Source organism: Bactrocera latifrons, unplaced genomic scaffold (assembly GCF_001853355.1).
Source record: "Bactrocera latifrons isolate USDA-ARS-PBARC rearing strain unplaced genomic scaffold, ASM185335v1 scaffold_28, whole genome shotgun sequence".
Taxonomy (NCBI): domain Eukaryota; kingdom Metazoa; phylum Arthropoda; class Insecta; order Diptera; family Tephritidae; genus Bactrocera; species Bactrocera latifrons.
This window is the reverse complement of record NW_017536407.1, coordinates 727,353-745,424: the sequence shown is the minus strand read 5'-3', so window position 1 is coordinate 745,424 and position 18,072 is coordinate 727,353. Positions and strand designations below refer to the sequence as shown.

General features: G+C 38.9%; 1 protein-coding gene across 2 annotated transcripts in view; it reads right to left on the bottom strand.

Annotated features, from left to right (window-relative positions):
- Window positions 1-786: 786 nt before the first annotated feature.
- LOC108970077 (zinc finger protein squeeze) overlaps window positions 787-18,072 on the bottom strand; it is a 63,260-nt gene continuing 45,974 nt past the window's right edge. The window contains exons 1-2 of one of the 2 annotated variants that reach the window (XM_018935211.1): window positions 9,474-9,838; window positions 787-4,013 (exon numbers count right to left, since the gene is read on the bottom strand). In XM_018935211.1, the coding sequence (XP_018790756.1) occupies window positions 1,794-4,013; window positions 9,474-9,485 (2,232 nt within the window). In that variant the 5' untranslated portion in view covers window positions 9,486-9,838 and the 3' untranslated portion in view covers window positions 787-1,793. Of the gene's footprint in view, window positions 4,014-9,473; window positions 9,839-18,072 lie in introns of those variants that run through there. The other variant, XM_018935212.1, reaches the window with a different exon arrangement.

Below are 18,072 nucleotides of genomic sequence, written 5' to 3'. Positions count from 1 at the left end.
TCGAAAATTTTTCTATTAGGTGTATAGGGGATAAGGGAAATATTGAACCGATATGTAACAGGCAGCTTCAAGCTTTCGTATCATTTCAATGAGAAATCGTCGCTAAAAACGAATCAATTTTAAATCGAAACATTTCGTAGTAAAAAAACAAGGGGTTAAGTTAACCTCTATATCGAAGCTTTAATAGCCTCCATACGAGTTTTTATAACAATTATATGAATGTATAACCAAAAAATGTTTCAATCAACGATTTGTATCCAACGGAAAACATTTTTCCATACATATAGTGATCTGATATTGACGGTTCTAACGTAGCAGCAGCAGCAGATAAGGACGTTGCAAAATTTCGAATCGATATTTTATTAACTGCAGGAATAGTTCGTGTATATACAGACATACAGAAGGACATACGAAAATCGCCTCAACAGGTCTCGCTGGTCATTTTTATATGACGATATATGAGTATTGGTGAAGTATTTTGAATAAATGTTATGAAAAGTAGGGAAGCTCTGCAACATAATAGTGGATTTAAAAAGTTTTACATATTTAAAAACCCTACACGAGCGAAGTAATTAACAACTCAACGATTTATACGCATTATACTATATATATATATTATTTTATGATTTTTATTTTTATATTTTCAATTCAAATACATGCAATTCACCGTACCATTTCTCTTAAATATACATATTTCGATATGTATATTGACTAAAAATCAAAACGATAATTCCCTTAATGTTATATATTATTTTATTTATTATTTACTTAATGTTATATAATGTCAATTATTTATAACTAGAACATAAATTACAATTTTACTAATACTACTACACCTAAAATTGAACTGTTTGTGGGCGCAAAAGGCTGTGTATATATGTGTGTAGAGGTGGAATTTCACATTGAAATACTTAGAACTAAACACATACATATAATTTTACATATGTATATGTGTATTTCACACACATACATATATACAAAGAAACCACTAACTGTATATATTTTCAACCATTTTATTAAAGAACAAGAATGGCGCAACAAACATATTTACAAGAACATTCGTATTTACAAGTTGGGTATATCACATATGGCCGCTTTTATTTACAACGTGAATACCTCATAAGCTATATTTTCATTCTAAATAAGTTGAGAATGCGCACATATCCCTTTACACGAAACATGCTAAAAAAAATCACGGTAAATCACTGGAGAGCCATGTGGCAAGGTGCTGGAGAGTGCAATGTAGGAGTAATTGTACCGTTAAAGCTGTGGAAATATTTCGAATATTTAAGTTTTTTCAAAGCTTCACGGATTTATAACGCTTATTGCACACTTTTGACTAATTGGTGATCAATTTTGGTAAATAGCGGCCGCTTGTCGCAACCATGAAACCATTTTGTTGAAACCAGCATTTCGGAGGCACGCTTTAGAGTAGACTATTTAGCGCCTCGACGGCACTGCCCAATGTCGTGCGATGCGAAGCGCATTGCTCCGTCAGCTGATCCACAGCCGGGAGGGTAAGTAGCTGGCGGCTCATCTTCATCCACAGCGTCCACCAGAAGTTCATCATCCAGATCGAATTCAGTGGGTGTTGAAGACGGTGCTGTGATCAAGTTCGAGCTAGCTGTTGATGACGCTGTCGCCGTCGCTGTTGCTGTTGCTGTTGCCGACGCTGCCGCAGCGGCCGCCACGAACTGCAGTCAGTCGATGAGTATGCTCTTCGAGGAAGCGGTCAGTGTGCTAGCGGCATGCTGTGTTGTCGTTGTGGCCAAACTGTCCGCATAGTAACGCTGTCAAAATACTTTCGCTATGAAGGGCACCTGATCCATCGCAGAGACGGCAGCAGCTGCCGACAGACGCTGATGATGATGATGCATCGGACTTTGGTTGTGGTTGTGCTGGTGATGATGTTGGCCTTGCTGATGCGCCTGCTGTTGTTGTTGGTGCTGGCGAACCGATAACATTTGTGCGGCACTGGTGGAGGCGCTCGTGGAAGTTGCGCTGGCTAGTTGAATGAATGCGGAGCTGCTGGAGTATTCGGCGGTTGCACGAAAGCTACTGCCGGCCACCTGAGGTAAAAGGTGATGCGGCGCATAGGCGCTGGCAGCCGTTGTTGCATTCACAGCTGCTGACTGGTGTGCGTTGGTTAGCGTTTGGTATTGCGGCGTATGCCAAGCGGGATTGCTGCTGTCACCGCCACCACCGCTGGAGAGTGGCGGTGTAGTGACATTGATCGGCGGCGATAAGCTGCCAGCAGAGGAGTCGGGCGTCAATTGGCTGCCGTGCGGTAAGTGCGCGTGGTAGCCGAGATGCGCTTCGCGACGCGTATATTCACGACGCGTATACTCGCGTCGGCGTTCATAGCTTGGTGGCGAGTCCTCGTCGAGCAGATCGCTACCGCCCAACTCATGCAACTTGCGCATATGCTTCTTCAGGTCGAAGTTACGACAGAAGCCTTTGGCGCACACCTTACACGTGTACGGTTTTTTGTCATTGTGTGTGTGCATGTGAAAGGTGAGATTGTAGATTTGGTGGAAAGCCTTGTTGCAGATATTGCATTTGTACGCCTTTTCGCCGCTATGCGTGAGCTTGTGATTCTTGTAGTTGCCCTTCTGGTGGAAACCTTTGCCGCAATATTCGCATACGAATGGCTTGTAACCGGCGTGAATACGTGTGTGCGTGTTTAGCGTAGAGGAGCGATTGAAGGCTTTGCCACAGGTCTGACACTTGTGCGGCTTCTCGGAGGTGTGTATGATTTTGTGGCGACAAAGCGTTGAAGCCTGACGAAAGCCTTTACCGCAAACCTTGCAAACAAATGGACGCGCGCCTGTGTGCACTGGCATGTGACGCGTAAGATTGTAGTGCGCATTGAAGACCTTGCCGCATTCCAGGCATGAGAATGTCTTCTGCTTGCCCGATGTAGAGCCAGGACTGTCATCCATTGAGTTGGGTGACGGCGAACGTAGATGACGTGAGGCTGGTGAGGAAGCGCGCGATGAGTTGTGCTCATGAATCGACGTGGCGGTTTGCGCGGCGGCCGTGGCAGCTGCAGCGCTCGCGTTATGTTTGCGTTTCATACTATGATATACGCCAGAAGCGCTATCGTGCATTTTATGCTGTTGATGTTGTTGCTGATGTTTTTCCAACGTCTGTTGCAGCTGCGGGTGTGCGCTGGCAAGCGCCTGATGGTGTGCATGATGCGCCTGTGCCTGCGCGGCAGCTGCTGCTGCTGCAGCGGCAGCTAAATGATGGCCAGAAGCGCTGAGATTACGCCGCAGTGATTGTGTGTGGAAATTGTTAAGCGACGCGGTGAAGCTGCTCAAATGCGCGGCAGCACCCGGATTGCCAAGTAAAGTCTGTTGCTGAGCGGCAGTGAGCGCTGCATATTGCGCGGCAGCGGCGGCGCACATCAACTGATTGGGCGCATAATATAGCAGCGGATATTGTGACATTAATTCCTGATGGCGCGTATTAACAAACTGCTGCACAGCGGCAACATTGTTCACAGTGTTGGCGGCGACGGCCGCAGCAGCAGCCGCGGCAGAAGTGGCGGAAGATGGCACATACTTTTTGAAAGCGGAATCATAGTTCTCAGCATTTGCGCATTGCTGGCTGCTAGCGCTTGATAATTGCAATTCGGCGCGCTCTAAGTCACACTCATCGCTGGCAACCTCAATGGGACTGCACGAGCGTTCGGAATCTTCGTGCGCATTTATACTTTCACAGTTGGCGCGTTGATCGGGCTCCATAATTTTCGCAATGGAAAATTTGAGCGGACAAGCGCGTGCATTAGGCAGATTCGTGCTGGTGTTTGTTGCGTTCGTGGTATTGTTGCTGCTGACAGGCGTTGCGGCTCGCTGTTGTTCCGCGCCTTGTTCCTTATCGGCGACGCTGCTGTCACTGAGGTGAGCATTGGCTTGCTGTCCGGCGGCCGTTTCCATGGTGGGACTCTTCGATGGCGGCATCACTGCAATAACGCCCGATGGACTACACGGTTGCATGCCACGCGGACTCTGCAAGTAGAGAAAAAGAAGAGAAGTGGGTTTAGTTTATGTATGCTTGGGCGCAACGGGTTAGCAATTACTAAAGGCATACGTTAATACTAATGCGCGCGTTAGTTGCGCTTAAACAATAAAATCAATTTGGTGGAAAACATTTTAAATTTAATTTTTATTAAACGCAGTTTTTTTAAATTGCATATGCGTTTGTCAGTTTCGCTTTTTTCCCTGATATTTGTGGCATGGCTGGCGGCGCGCCGCTGTGCTGCCGCCGTGACTGTTGCCTCAATATAAGTGCACTCAAGCATGACAAATTAGATGCAAAACAAGCGCGGTAGCTCGCCCAATATATGCCACGCCCCCTATAAAAATTGTGGCTTAAGAATAAAGTGCTGTTGTTTGTGTGTGCTTTTCCTTTCAGTTTGTGCAACGCTTAACCACAGCATCATTTACGTTTGCAATTTTCCCGCCGGCAGGATATCAAAACTACACCGCTAGGGGTCTCTGGGCACCGCGCACGTTTTCAGCGCATTTTCGTAATAAATATTTGAGCAAAATTGCTTGAAACAAACAAAGTCAAGCACATTTGCATACAACAAAGTCAAATAAAAACAACACGAATTCACTTTCGCACTTCGCCGCCCATCAATCGCTGTCGAACCCTTTTAGCGCGATTGCCCGGCTATTGATGTTCGCTATATGTACTAGTATGGTACAATATATAGCTTTACACTGGCGCTGAGCTTTGTGTTAATTGTACGCTTACGCGCTTGTCGCTTGACTGCGTCTTGACAATCAATCCTGGCGATTGATGTGACTCGTTCCGCGCTGCTGCCACAAATCAAACAAAGTTTTAAGTTTAAACAAAACCATATTTGGTTTGTAAAGCTTTTTCATGCGTTTTACATACAATATTGTTGTTGTTACTTGTAGTAAATGATTATATTTACTCTACTCGCTTATTGGCAGCAGACCTCAATGACTCCGGAGCATATGGTCTGAGCGCACAGGGACGCATTATGATTTGCTTGCAAGCGCTTTGGCTTGGTCTAAGTTTTCTAAAAGATATACTATGTATGGGCTAAATTTTCTTATAACGGTACTATTTTATATTAATTTCGCTTAAAATTTTTTTTTACTATTTTTTATATCTTGAAACAATGAAATTTGTGAAGTTTACGGAGACGATGCTGTATTAGTTCGTGTAGCACTACAGTGGCTCGCTGGTTTCCGTTCTCAAAATTTTGAAAAGGCGCACCTCGGTCGACCTATCATTGAAAAAATCGATGAAATTATGGAAAATATTGACCAGGACCGTCACATAAGCAGCCATGACATCGTTAAGGAACTTAAAATTCATCATCAAACGGTTTTGAATCTTTTAAAAAAGGCTGGCTACAATAAGAAGCTCGATGTTTGTTAACCGAACGCATTGTCTGTGTAAAATTTAGTGGACCGAATTAACATCTGAGATTCTTTGCTGAAACGAAATGAAATCGAACCGTTTCGAAAGCGGAAGGTAACCAGAGACGAAAAGTGGATCAAATACGACAATAATGTGGGAAAACGATCATGGCCCATGCGTGGTGAATATCAACAAATGGTCGCAAAGCCAGGATTGACGCCTCGAAAGGTTATGCTGAGTGTTTGGTGGGATTGGAAAGGAATCATCCACTATGAGCTAGTCCAGCCTGGTCGAACGATTGATTCTACATTTTACTGTCAACAACTGATGAGATTGAAGCAAGCAATCGAAAAAAGATGGCCAGAAATGATCAACAGAAAGGGTTTCCTCTTCCATCAGGACAACGCTAGAAAACACACATCATTGATGACTCGGCAAAAACTGGGACTTGGCTTGGCTGGGGAGTTTTGATGCATCCATCTTATAGCTCTGACCTTGCACCGTCGTTTCGGTCTATGCAGATCACCGTTAATGGAGTAAAGTTGGATTCAAGAGAAGCCTGTGAAGATTACTTGTCGCAGCTTTTCGTCGAGAAAAATGAAATAATGTCTCAAGCGGAAAAATGGCAAATTTGGTCAACCAAATGGTATATATTTGGTTCATGGTGAAGTTTGATTAAAAATACGAAATATATACTTTTCAATCCAATACTTTTGCGTTTTTTTCTTTACTCTTTCTCAGGCTTGTGCTGTTTGCCCCAACACACTCGCACCAAATCAATGAAAGCTGCTAACGCATAAGCATTTTCTATGCATATTATTATTATATATTTAATATGTTTATTTCTTTTATGCCTTCAAAAGCCGCACTTTATTTGAAAGCCCCTGCCTCCTGGTTGCAATCTTCACACTTCACTGCAAGTGTTGAAGTTCACTTTCTACTTTTTCCACTTGAGTCGCCAAATTTTGTTGTTGTGCATTGAAAAGTTTGCTGAAGAGCCGCCGCACAGCGCATACAACCAGACTTTGTATGTATGTGTGTATGTACATATATATTTTACATGACCGTCAATTGTAATGTGCAACATCCGTTGCGGCTGCTGTGGCTTACAGTTGACTTAACAAGCTTTACTTCCTACTAGCAATATGCTGGAAGTTTAAGCACATACTAAGTAGGTATATGTACATATATGGTACATACACGTACATACTTGTATGTGTATATGTATTGGTGTGCGTGTGTGCGCCACCATCTTTGCTAGGCTCGTTTTAATTAACTCGATTTCTCACTTGAGTGGGTCAATTTCTTTCAGCAATTCAACGCAAGTTAAGTTAAGCGACGCACACACACACACACACACATATATATATATATATATATATATATATATATACTGTAACTCTTAACGAGTGCATGCGTGTTCTATTGCAGCGCTTAGATGTATTAATATTTATACGCCTTTAACACCATTTTAAATTGATTAATTGTTTAAATTGGCAGGCGCTGAAAATTGGTACTCAAAGTAATTTATGATTTTCATAAATTTCGAAAACTTAACCGTTATGCTGCCGTATATGCGCATACATATGTATAATTGTATGTAAATTGGTTGGCTGTAAATTGCTTGCGTAGAAAATTAAGGCAATTTAGTTGTTGTGCAACTATTTAGGTACTCAGGCATATAAATTCATTTATATACCACATGTTTTTGGAAGTTTTAATAAACAAAAATTTCAAAAATCTAAATATCATTAGAACTGCATTAGGCTTGTATTTCAAAAATCTGATAAGGTTAAAAATTTCACTCACAGGACTTACATGGATAATTAGCCATAATTTGCAATAAATTTAGAAAAAACGTGAAGCTTATAAAAAGACTTGAATTGGAACTGCCTATTCTATATCAACTTAACTCGTTAAACTGATCATTTCCACGTTTTAATGGGACTCTGACGTTTCCTTCTGGTTGTTACAAAAATCGTAGTTAACTTAAGGGGAGCATGGGTTTACGGGTTTCTAAAAATCAATTATTTTTATTTTCTTAAAAAATTCTTCAACACCTCTAGAATATTGTCCTAAGTTTTCAAGTTGATCCTAGTAATAGTTTCGGAGACAAAGCCTTCAGAACTTGTATGCACGAGGTTAACTAGGCTAAGTGACCCGTCTTTAAACGCGTTTTTTTCCAAATTGTGTTTTTGAAGTCGGTGGCAAAAAGAATATTTATTTTCGATTAAAAATATTTCTCTAAAATGTTTATTGTTTTTGTAAAATTTTTCAGCTTTTTCCTTTGTCCAAGTTCAAAGTAAAGGTTTTACGAAGTAATTCTTACGAGGAAACCCATCTAATAAAAAATATTTTTCTTTACAATTGTTTTTTTTTTTAATAAAAAACGATTGCTTAAAACTTTTATAAAGAATTTAAATTATGTTCAAATGCCTTCGGAAAATGTTTATTTGACTAAAATCGAATTATATTGATACTATGGGAAGAAGTTTTGCTTGTTCCGACGGCAGCCAATCAAACTACTATGATGTAACTAAGAACTAAGTAAGAATGATAAAATAGAAACAAATTCTAAAATATCGTAAGTTCAAAAAAGATTAGTTAAAGTTTTGAAGTAGATACTATTAATATCTTATATAAAGCTTGTGTCAATACAGTAGATATATTGCAGCCTAAACAACAAAAAAAATCTGAAATAGCCTTTTTTATACTAGGAGCAAGCTTCGACCTACTCCTGACCTACTCCCATCTCATGTCTCTCCCATGGGACCAATGGACAAAGTATTACTTCATGAGAAATAGACATCGGAATGAATGTACCGAACTTTTCTACAGTGCTTTTGCTCAACATATAATTTTAATAAATATATAATACCAAGTTAGAAATCTGATGAATTTGTTAAGTTTTTAAAAGTTCGAAATGAGTTGTTAAGTTTGCAAGCCATATACCGGAAAAAGTCAAAATTTTACGAAACAGTTGAGAAAACACTACATATTGTTTCAACAGTATGCTTGTTCGTTGCTAGCGTCGGTATACTTTCGCTTTAAGTTAGTGTTATACGTTAAGTTTGTGATAAATTCTGATATTCGGTTTTTTTTGGGTATATTCACTTTAAAATCTGACAACTTGATTATAAATTAACTGGAAATAGTTTCAACAGGGCCCATATAGATAACATATAGACTTTTTGAAACAAAAAAGCCTTAAAGAAAGTCATTTGTTCCAATTTAATATAAATTTGTAGCAACAAAAAGTAAAAAACTCTTGATATTACATGCATATTTTTACCTAAAATGCAAAACAACGTATATCCAGAAAAATCAAAATTGAGCTTATTATTGCTTACGATTCACTACATCTTATTATATATTATACATATATACACGCATACAATTTTAAGCTTCTGCTAACAGATATATCGAATACATAGCCATTTTATAACCAAAACTCAAGTTTTGTTTCAATGTGAGTGGTTTCGATTATAACGTTTTTCCTACGCCTGTGAACTTATGCAAATTGATGTTAGGTTGTTTTGCGTGTTAGGTCACGATATATATTTATATATACATTATTACTAAAGCTAATCAGTTTGATTGCTAGATATTTTGAAATTGTGTCGAAACTGCGAAATAGAAGCTGAAGTTTCTGTAAAGCTAAGCACCACATTACAAGTCAGTATTTCACTTGTCAACAAGTACTTTGCTTGGCTACAATCATTCAAAATTGTTGTTGAAGCCGCGAGGCCTCAAATTCTAACAATTTAGGTTCAAAAAAGTATTAAAAGAAGATTTCGAAAGTTGGTTCGCATACCGAAGGCAATATAAAGACACAGAACAAATTACTGACATATAAGAACGACTACCAAAAATCGAACACAACGAATGGCGTTTCTAAGATTTTTAATTAAATATATTTATTTTTATAAAATTTAAAATTTTTTTAACAATTCTCCAAAATTTTAATCCAAAAAACATTAACATTTTCTAGCATTTCCAAATGTTATTTGAAAGTATGCTTAAATTTTGCGAAAATTTTTTATAAAAAAATAATTAAAGAAAATACGTACAAAATAAACCATATTTAGCGGCTGCCTTGTTGTAGTTGCTGCTTGTTGTTGCCAAACACTTCAAACTTGTTGCAAAATTGTTAAGAAAAAGTTCTTTCTTTTATTATATATTAATTTAAAATTCTTCGAAATTTCAGTTCTTTTTTTTGAATTCAAAGCTTTGCGGCGCTTTATTACTTTTTCGCTATGTAAATGAACTTGTCCACTAAAAACACTTTAAGTTTCTTTTGTAATATTTTTTTTTCACCAAAACACGCAAATAATTTTTCAGTGTTCTCTCTTATGCGCTTTCAAAAAGTGACGAGCAAAACTGCACGAATGACAAAAAGACGTAAAACGATGAACGCGTAAAATGGAACGTCATCACACAGCCGACGACCGTAACGAAATGAAGCGAAACGGGCAAGTGTGTCCTTAGAAAAATGCCACAAGGAGCGTGCGACGACAAGAAGCCAACGCCAAGAGGGTAATAATGTCTATGCGCTGTGGTGGCGCTGCTGGTGGTTGATGGCAATTGGAATACAAAAATAAACAAGACACAAAAACAACAACAACAGCATCAGTATTGTAGTGAGTAAACAACAACAACAACAACAATGGTAGACGCAATAAGAATAACAAGCATCACACAAAAGCACAAGCAATTGGACTGTGAAAGGAGCAAAAATTGACGAAAGAGAGCACAAGGATGCACAGCGCGCTGCTTTAGTGAGTGTATGTGTGTGTGTGTGTAAGGATATGCACAACGGCGTTTGTGTACTCAGGTAAGCATTTTATGTGGGCAGCAGATGAGTTCACTGCCGCTGATAAACTACCCTTAAAAAATTGCTTGCGCTCAACAAAAAACTGTAAGAGTGAAAGAGATGAGAGAGCAAACAGCGAACAGCGAAAAGGACCATGCTTCGCTGGTTATTTGCATGACATTTGTTCTGTATTTAAGGATTAACTGCCTCAATGGCTGCGTAGTTGCGCAGAGGCACACAAATGGGTGGGGAGAGAGGCAGTATGTGACTGCGAGAGAGCAAGTCGAAGTGAGTATACATGAGCGCAAATGCAACGAGATGCCTTAATGATGTTGTTGATTAAGTTAAAACAAAGAACATGCTTATTGAGTTGAAAATTTTGTTGTAATAATGTTGTTCCTAATGAACTGCTGTGTTGCCAGATTGTGTTTGCACTCAAGTTCGTCGCAATATAATGAAGTTCGGACGCTTAAAATGCACACACATTACTAAGTTTCTTAAATTGACCAGAGAGAGAGAGAGGGAGAAAGAGAGTGTTTTTGAGGTGTGAAGACAGCGCGAGTGCGGGGCGTGGAGGGGCACAAACGCTGAGACAACATTGAGGGTGCACAAAATGTCGAATTGGAATGAAGTGTGCATACACTTTGAAATCCCGCCCATAAAATATTTATAAAGTCACAAACACACACACTCACATACAAAGGCGGCGACATAAGCGAATGACGGTAAATTGCGCACTGCACAGCTGTAGCATGTTTGCTCGAGTGCTTAGTTGTTGCGCTTGTTGTTGTTATGGCTGCTATTTTTTGTGTGTTGACTAAAAAGACAGCAGAACTCGGCGGCAACCGAGCATATTGCTTCCCATTTATTAAACATAAACTCCTACACGGCACGTACATATGTACATATATATTATAAGCCACAATCAACAGCAGCTACACGGATACAGTAGATGTAGGTAACCCTGTCAAGTTGTGTGGGCCCAAACCCTTGCATAAATATATATGGGAAAAATATGGCAGCTGCTTGGCAGTTCACCCTTTGCCCAACACTTGATTAGGCGCAGCGGAGTTGATTTTTAGGCAGCTGCCGAGCAGCAAGCGTCTCCTACACAACTCTTTTGCTCCTACCATCATACCTTATATGTATATTTATGTATGTATGTATGTATGAGGGCACGCTCGCCTTTTGCGCTGTAACCACCTACCATTGCATGTATGCGGAGACACTTTCATTAGTGCTATAGTAAATAATAAATAGTATATACCTCTACAACAACATATACACACACACCAGCGCTCTTAGCTTAGCTCTCATTTCATTGCTCGTCCTTTTTGCTTGCCATTGTGCGCCAAGTGGCTATGGCTGTAGACGACGGCGCGCTGTTTTAGCATTCCCTGTGTATAGTATATGGTAGCTGCCCACTTGATTGCGCTTCTCAGCTTTTGCCGTCGTGGCTAGCTTGGCTGTTGAAATGGCGTCACCTTAGGCTACTTTCGTTTTTTTTTTTTTTTATTATTTAAAACTTTTTTTTTATTTTCTCTCCTTTGCTGACGACGCCATAGCTGCCTTTTTTAACAGCAGCCAGAGTTCGCTGTTGAGTCGCCGCTAAGCTTGCGCTTGAATGTGACTTGCTCCGTTAGGAGGTTAACTCGGGCGTCAGATATTGTAGAAAAATGATTTTTGACACAAGTTTTTGATTCTTCTTTTTTAACGTTTCTTTTTTTGTCTTTTTACAAAAGGACTCTTTAGGAGTTTTCAAGCAAGAAACAATAAACAAACATTTTTACTTCCATAAAACGGAATATTAATGGGATATTTGGAGAAGTTATGGCAGAAGCTGTTATTACGATCGGCGTAGCAAATGCCTCAGACATCGCGGCATAAAGGCAGCTTATTTTCGTGCTGTTAGAAACGATGGACGGAGGATGCAGGCATGTGTAGTAGTCCACGCAAGTGAGGAAACTTCTTTGAGCTCCCTTCACTTTCGAGTGGGCAGGAACGATTATTTTACGTTACGGCTCAAGCAGCTCAAGACTTCCGGTCTTAGACCAAGTATCCTCTGGGTAGCCAAAGAACATCCATTTGAAGGGTTTGGTCTTAATTCAAGTAGCCAGGAAGAGTGTTCGATGTACTCAAATCACCGTCGGGTTAATTTTTGCTCAAAATTTATTAGCCTCACTCCGAAAGATACCAAAATTTAGTTGAATTTTAATCTAGATGGGGTTACCGTTAGTTAAAAATAGTTCAATTTTGTTAGGCACCAACCGATTTCACGAAACTGATAAAATGATACGTAGCGATGAACAGGGGAAAAAATTAAGCGAAATTGTTCGATCAATTTGTGTTCCCTCTGAACAATTTGTTTGGCAATTGTAGCGTTGGCTTGGACGTAACAAGGGGTTAATATCGACCGATCAGTTTGCATGTCAGCTATATCCTATAGTGGTCAGATATATGTACGAAGTAATGACAATATTCTGTTCTTTAGGCAAGTGTTCCAGAAGACCGCAATTTGTCAATTCCAAGGCGTTCTCAAGAGTTGGTACAGTCTCAAGCCACAACCTGGTGGAGTTTGAGAAAAGATTTGGGCACCGTTAACGTCGTAAATTTGCCGATTTTGCCTTAGAACAACTAGAAAACGATAATGATTTTTTTTAAGAAAAGCATTTTCTTCAATGAAGCTCATATTCATCTGTGTAGTGCGGTAAATAAATAAAACTGTCGATTCTGGTGCAAAGAAGCTCCACAAATTATTCAAGAACAATCATTACATTCACCTAAATTGCCAGTTTGGTGTGGTTTTTGGTCTGGTGGAACTATCAGATCCGTACTTGTTTCGAAATGAAGCTGGTAATGCCGTTACTGCCAATGGAAGGCGGTATAGTTTGGAGATTATTTCAAGAAATTGTGACATTGAATGGCCCCAATAAGTTGTGGTTTAACACCCTTAGACTACTTCTTGTGTGGTTATTTGATGTCATTGATCTTTAACAATAAACCAGACTCTTTTTAAGCCTTAGAAATCAATATTGAACGAGCTATTCATGACATACGTCTTCATTTAGTGAAAAAAGTATTCGACGATTGAGTTCATCAAATTCGTTCTGCAAAAAAAAGTTGTCGAGGAAATTTGATTGATTAGAAATCTGATTGGAAAACCATGTAATGGAAGCCCTTAACTTAATTTTAGGGTACAAAAAAATTCCAATATCAGAAATCTTAGCACATAAAATGATAGAGGTAGTTTTCAAAAAAAGGGCACAATTTATTTCTCGCTATATTTTTTAATTTTTATTTACTTTTTCAAAAATACAAAAGTGCGAATAAGACGGTTTGCTGTGATTTAGAGCAGGCGGCGCTACATTTTTGCTAAGGAAAGTACCTGATTCACGAGGACTCGATGTCTGATTTTATTTTCAGTTAACTGAAAAAATGTATCAGCATTACATCGGCAATGAGTGCACTTTCTAATTGTTAAAAAACCATATTATTAAGATGAAATACCTGCGATCTACTGAGTTTCACATTGGGAAGATTTGCATATCGTTCCCTAATTGTAACAGATCATCCAATCATGAGTGGCGTTAACTTAATTTACATTGATATTTGCTATTCAAATGTGTTATTTAAGCAAATTGTTTATTTAGTAGCATTGTGCCATTACTAAGCTTCAATTTACAAATAAAATTATGTGTAAACACATATAACTATTTATATATACAAGTATTTATGCATACATATATTTACAAAAAATTACATTGAGTTGTCACTTTGCCTTGTCACTTTTAATGTAGACATAACCTTTAGAACAACTGACAGTCGTGAAACTGAAATGACTGTTCTAGTGACTGTCAAACGGTTTGTTTTCGATTTAAAAATTATCGAAAATTTATATAGTAGATCAATTTTCTTCCTTGGATATGTATCTCTTATTTTTCTAATGTAAAAGTAATTCTGACAACAAAAAGTGTTTTGATCAAAGTTACCAAGACTCTATGAAGTCGAAGCAATTATTAAAAATTCCTAAAATCCGGAACAGTATGTAGTGAACTTCAATTCGCTTGGTTGATGCCGATGTTCTTTGGATCTGGTTACTCAAATACTTTTCCCTGTTCTCAGAACTCGAAAGAATGCTTGTTAGAATTAAATCGCCTTGGCCTATTTTACGCATTAATTTTTTTAAATACTATTTCAAGAGTACACAAAATAAGGTTACGGTGAACTAGGTTAAGTAATGGGCCAATACCATATCTTATGAGGCCACGAATAATCCCACTTGGACAGCTAGAGACACCAGTCCGTGGTTATGCCCCTAACCCCTAGGTAAGAATAAAAAAAATCGCATATCGACAAAACGCCCAGAGCCTGCCACAAATTTATTGAGGAGGTTCCAAAAGCTTCAAACCTACTGTGGCGAAGGTTGGAAGTATCTAGAAATTACCACTTCATCTTTCTCACTGAAACTTTGACAAGTTGCGTCCTTCAGAATATTTAAACTCTCTAGGAGTGTCCAGTTAGGAAAATAGTGCCTTTTTTGCAAACTCATCGGCTTTGCAATTGCCGCTGATTCCGCTGTGGCCAGGCATTCAGATAGGTGTAATATAGAAGTAGTTTGATGACACCACCAGTTAGGACATGTACTCTTGGACATTGAGCTCACAAACAAGACTTGATTTAGCAACAAGGAATACTATTTGAGGGTTGGCGTGAATTTATTCGTAAAAAGAGGCCGGAATTATAGACCGACAACTCTTGGTTTTTGCACTAGGACAAAGCACGGTGGCATATTGCATAAATTTTTCGTGACTTTTTTGCCAAATTTTCAACCAATATCGTGCCGTGTTCACCTGATTTAGTTCCATGCGACTTCTGGCTATTCAGTAAACTTAAACGACCGCTCCGCGAAAAGTGAGTCTTTGAAGAAGATTAATCCGGAAATTGACTTTAAGAACTGTTTCGAGGATTGGAAAGGACGTTGCCAGTAGTTTATTGGGGCCAATGGGGATTATTTTGAAGGGGACGACAGAGGATTTGAAGAATAAATAAAGAATTTTGAAATTATAAACAGGGTCTTAATATTTTTTGCTCATAATAGTATATCGCATTGAATTGTATATTCAGTATCACAGGGTTATCACCTTTTTTCCATACATTTAGATTAGCGTTGAAATAATCCTGTGAATGAAGCGCACTTTAAATGACTGAATGAAGTTTAAACGTTGTTTGTGTGTATGTATACACGTATATAATTATAATATAAGTGGGTTTTCATGAAAATACACATATATGTATATGTATGAAATGGCAGGATATTTGCTAATACGGTATGTCCTTTTCTATGAAAACGTTAGGTTCCAGCAAGCTTCCGTGTATATTTGCTTTAGTAAGCAGTAGTATACACAAAGCTTTTGTGAGGCACTTATATGCATGCACTCATATAAATATGTACATTTATAAATATACCACTAGAAAGTATATAGCCAGATACATATTTATATATACTCGTATATACATTTGTATGCGTTTGAATTTACAATTGTGTATGCATTCATCAGTGGTTCTAATTTGCGTTTGAGTACACAGAACAACACACATACGCACATATGTTGACATATAGCATTTAGCAATTACATACACACATACATATGTATGTATGTGTGCGCATAACTCGTTTGTATAATCCTTTTGTGCTTTTGACTACAACAAAATGACGCGCAAATGGCAACGAACTGGACATCAAATGTTGCAAGCAACCAAATGCCAGTCACTGTTTGCTCGGTTTATACACAACAACAACAACAATGATATTAGCAAAACACTTTGCAGCAAAACAACAACAACAGCATATCGTTTTAATGCTTTAATGACATGACTATTTCGTAGATGAGTAGATCTGTGTCTAAACACACGCATATAAATTTATATACATATGCATATACATACAATATGTATGTACATACAATATGTATATGCATGTAAGTAAATGCACTGGCGCTCTTGAATGTTTTTTGCCACTTTTTAACAACTATGAAAATGAAAAATGAACAGTTCACTTTTTATGCAAATTGGCATGACTTTTTGCCAGCCATTAAAAATGGCATGCCAATGTAAATGATATACATATGTATGTATATGTACATTTGTATATGCATGGAAGAAGATGGTTGGCTAAAAGTATATATTTAGTATGCAAGTATATTAGTTCTGATTTCTCCAGACGTAGTGAACGAGGGCCAGACGAAATATCTCCTAGCATCAGGCAAACAGTCGTCGGATTCTCGTCTTGACTCTCACGTCCATGTTGACAGTCTTAACTTCGAAGTTGTAGATTGTCTATCATGGAACTACCATTAACACTAACAACAACGGCAAGCTCCGAAATCCAACGCAGAATAACACTTGCTAACAGGTGCTACTTCGGACTGAGTTGGCAATTGACAAGTAAAGTCCTCTCTCGAAGAACGAAGACCAACAAAACTTTACAATTCACTCATCATCCTCGTTCTCCTATGTGGTGCAGATACATGGACGAAGACAAGATCTGATGAGTTGGCGTTACGAGTTTTCGAGAGAAGGGTGCTGCGGAAGATTTATGGCTTTTTGCGCATAGGCATCGTCGAATACCGCAATCGATGCAATGATGAGCTTTACGAGATATACGACCACATTGACATAGTTCTGCGAATTAAGAGACAGTGGTCATGTCGGGGGAGGCAGGGGAAAAAGAAGAAGATATCCACTTCATTGGAAAGACACGGTGTATAAGGACCTGGCTATACTTGGAATATCCAATTGGCGCCAAGCAGCGAAAAGAAGGAGTGACTTGCGCGCTGTTGTACACTCGGCTCTGCTCTTCGTCTAATGGAATCCCAGCGACCATATATTGTTGCTAAATATAAAGCCAAAACGGGCCCAGGGTTCTGCTATACCGAATTATGGGATCCACGCTGAATTGCAGAAAAACGCTGCTAGTTCTTTTACATATAGCAGCTCACGACTTCCGCTAATAGACCAAGCGAAAGAACATCCGTTTGAAGGCGAGCTAAAGTGAGAAGGCGAAACATCACAGGGTTGTGCTCTCCGTTCCCACGACAGTCGGGTCTACGAAAACCGGAACGGACCCGGATTTTTATCCGGCCAAGGACTGTCAACTCGGCAGAATTCTGCCGTTACAACAACAACAACAACAACAGGGTTGTGCTCTGTGTCCCCCGCTACGTAAACAAAACGCAAACAGTGAAAAATAACAATCAAGCTCGGAAAAGAGACCCCCTTCTGATGAGGAACATGGCGAACGAATTTTTTATAGCTTAGAAAGGTATAAAAATATCCTTATCTTGAGTTTGATAAGCACAGGTTTACCTGGTCCAATGGAAAGGACGTGTGTATATACAAAAACTAGTTTGTTAGCTTATTTTTCCCCGAGGAGTGGCTCTTTTCTCGAAACCGGCTACTATAGAATATAACATATCTGTCAAACAAACTGATCGAGCAAAAGAATAATTTGTATGGAAGGATATCTTCAAGAAATTTGGCATGGATTATTGTCGAAGTCAACAGTACAATCTCGGAATATACATATATTATCCAATCACCAATAGATAATTTGATATCGGTGTGGCAAAATATTTTTTGAAAAAGCTTCAATTGATCATATGTGGGCTGCCATTTATGCTTATTGATTTAGCAACCGAGGTAATGCCAATACCTCATAACTTTATCATAAGGTTTGACATGCATATTTAGAATGTTTTGACATAAGAGCGTTATTTATGTTGCTTACAGTAACTTAAAATATTTATATCGACGAAAAAATTTAATAATTGCATCTAAGATCGCGAAAATTTTTGCGC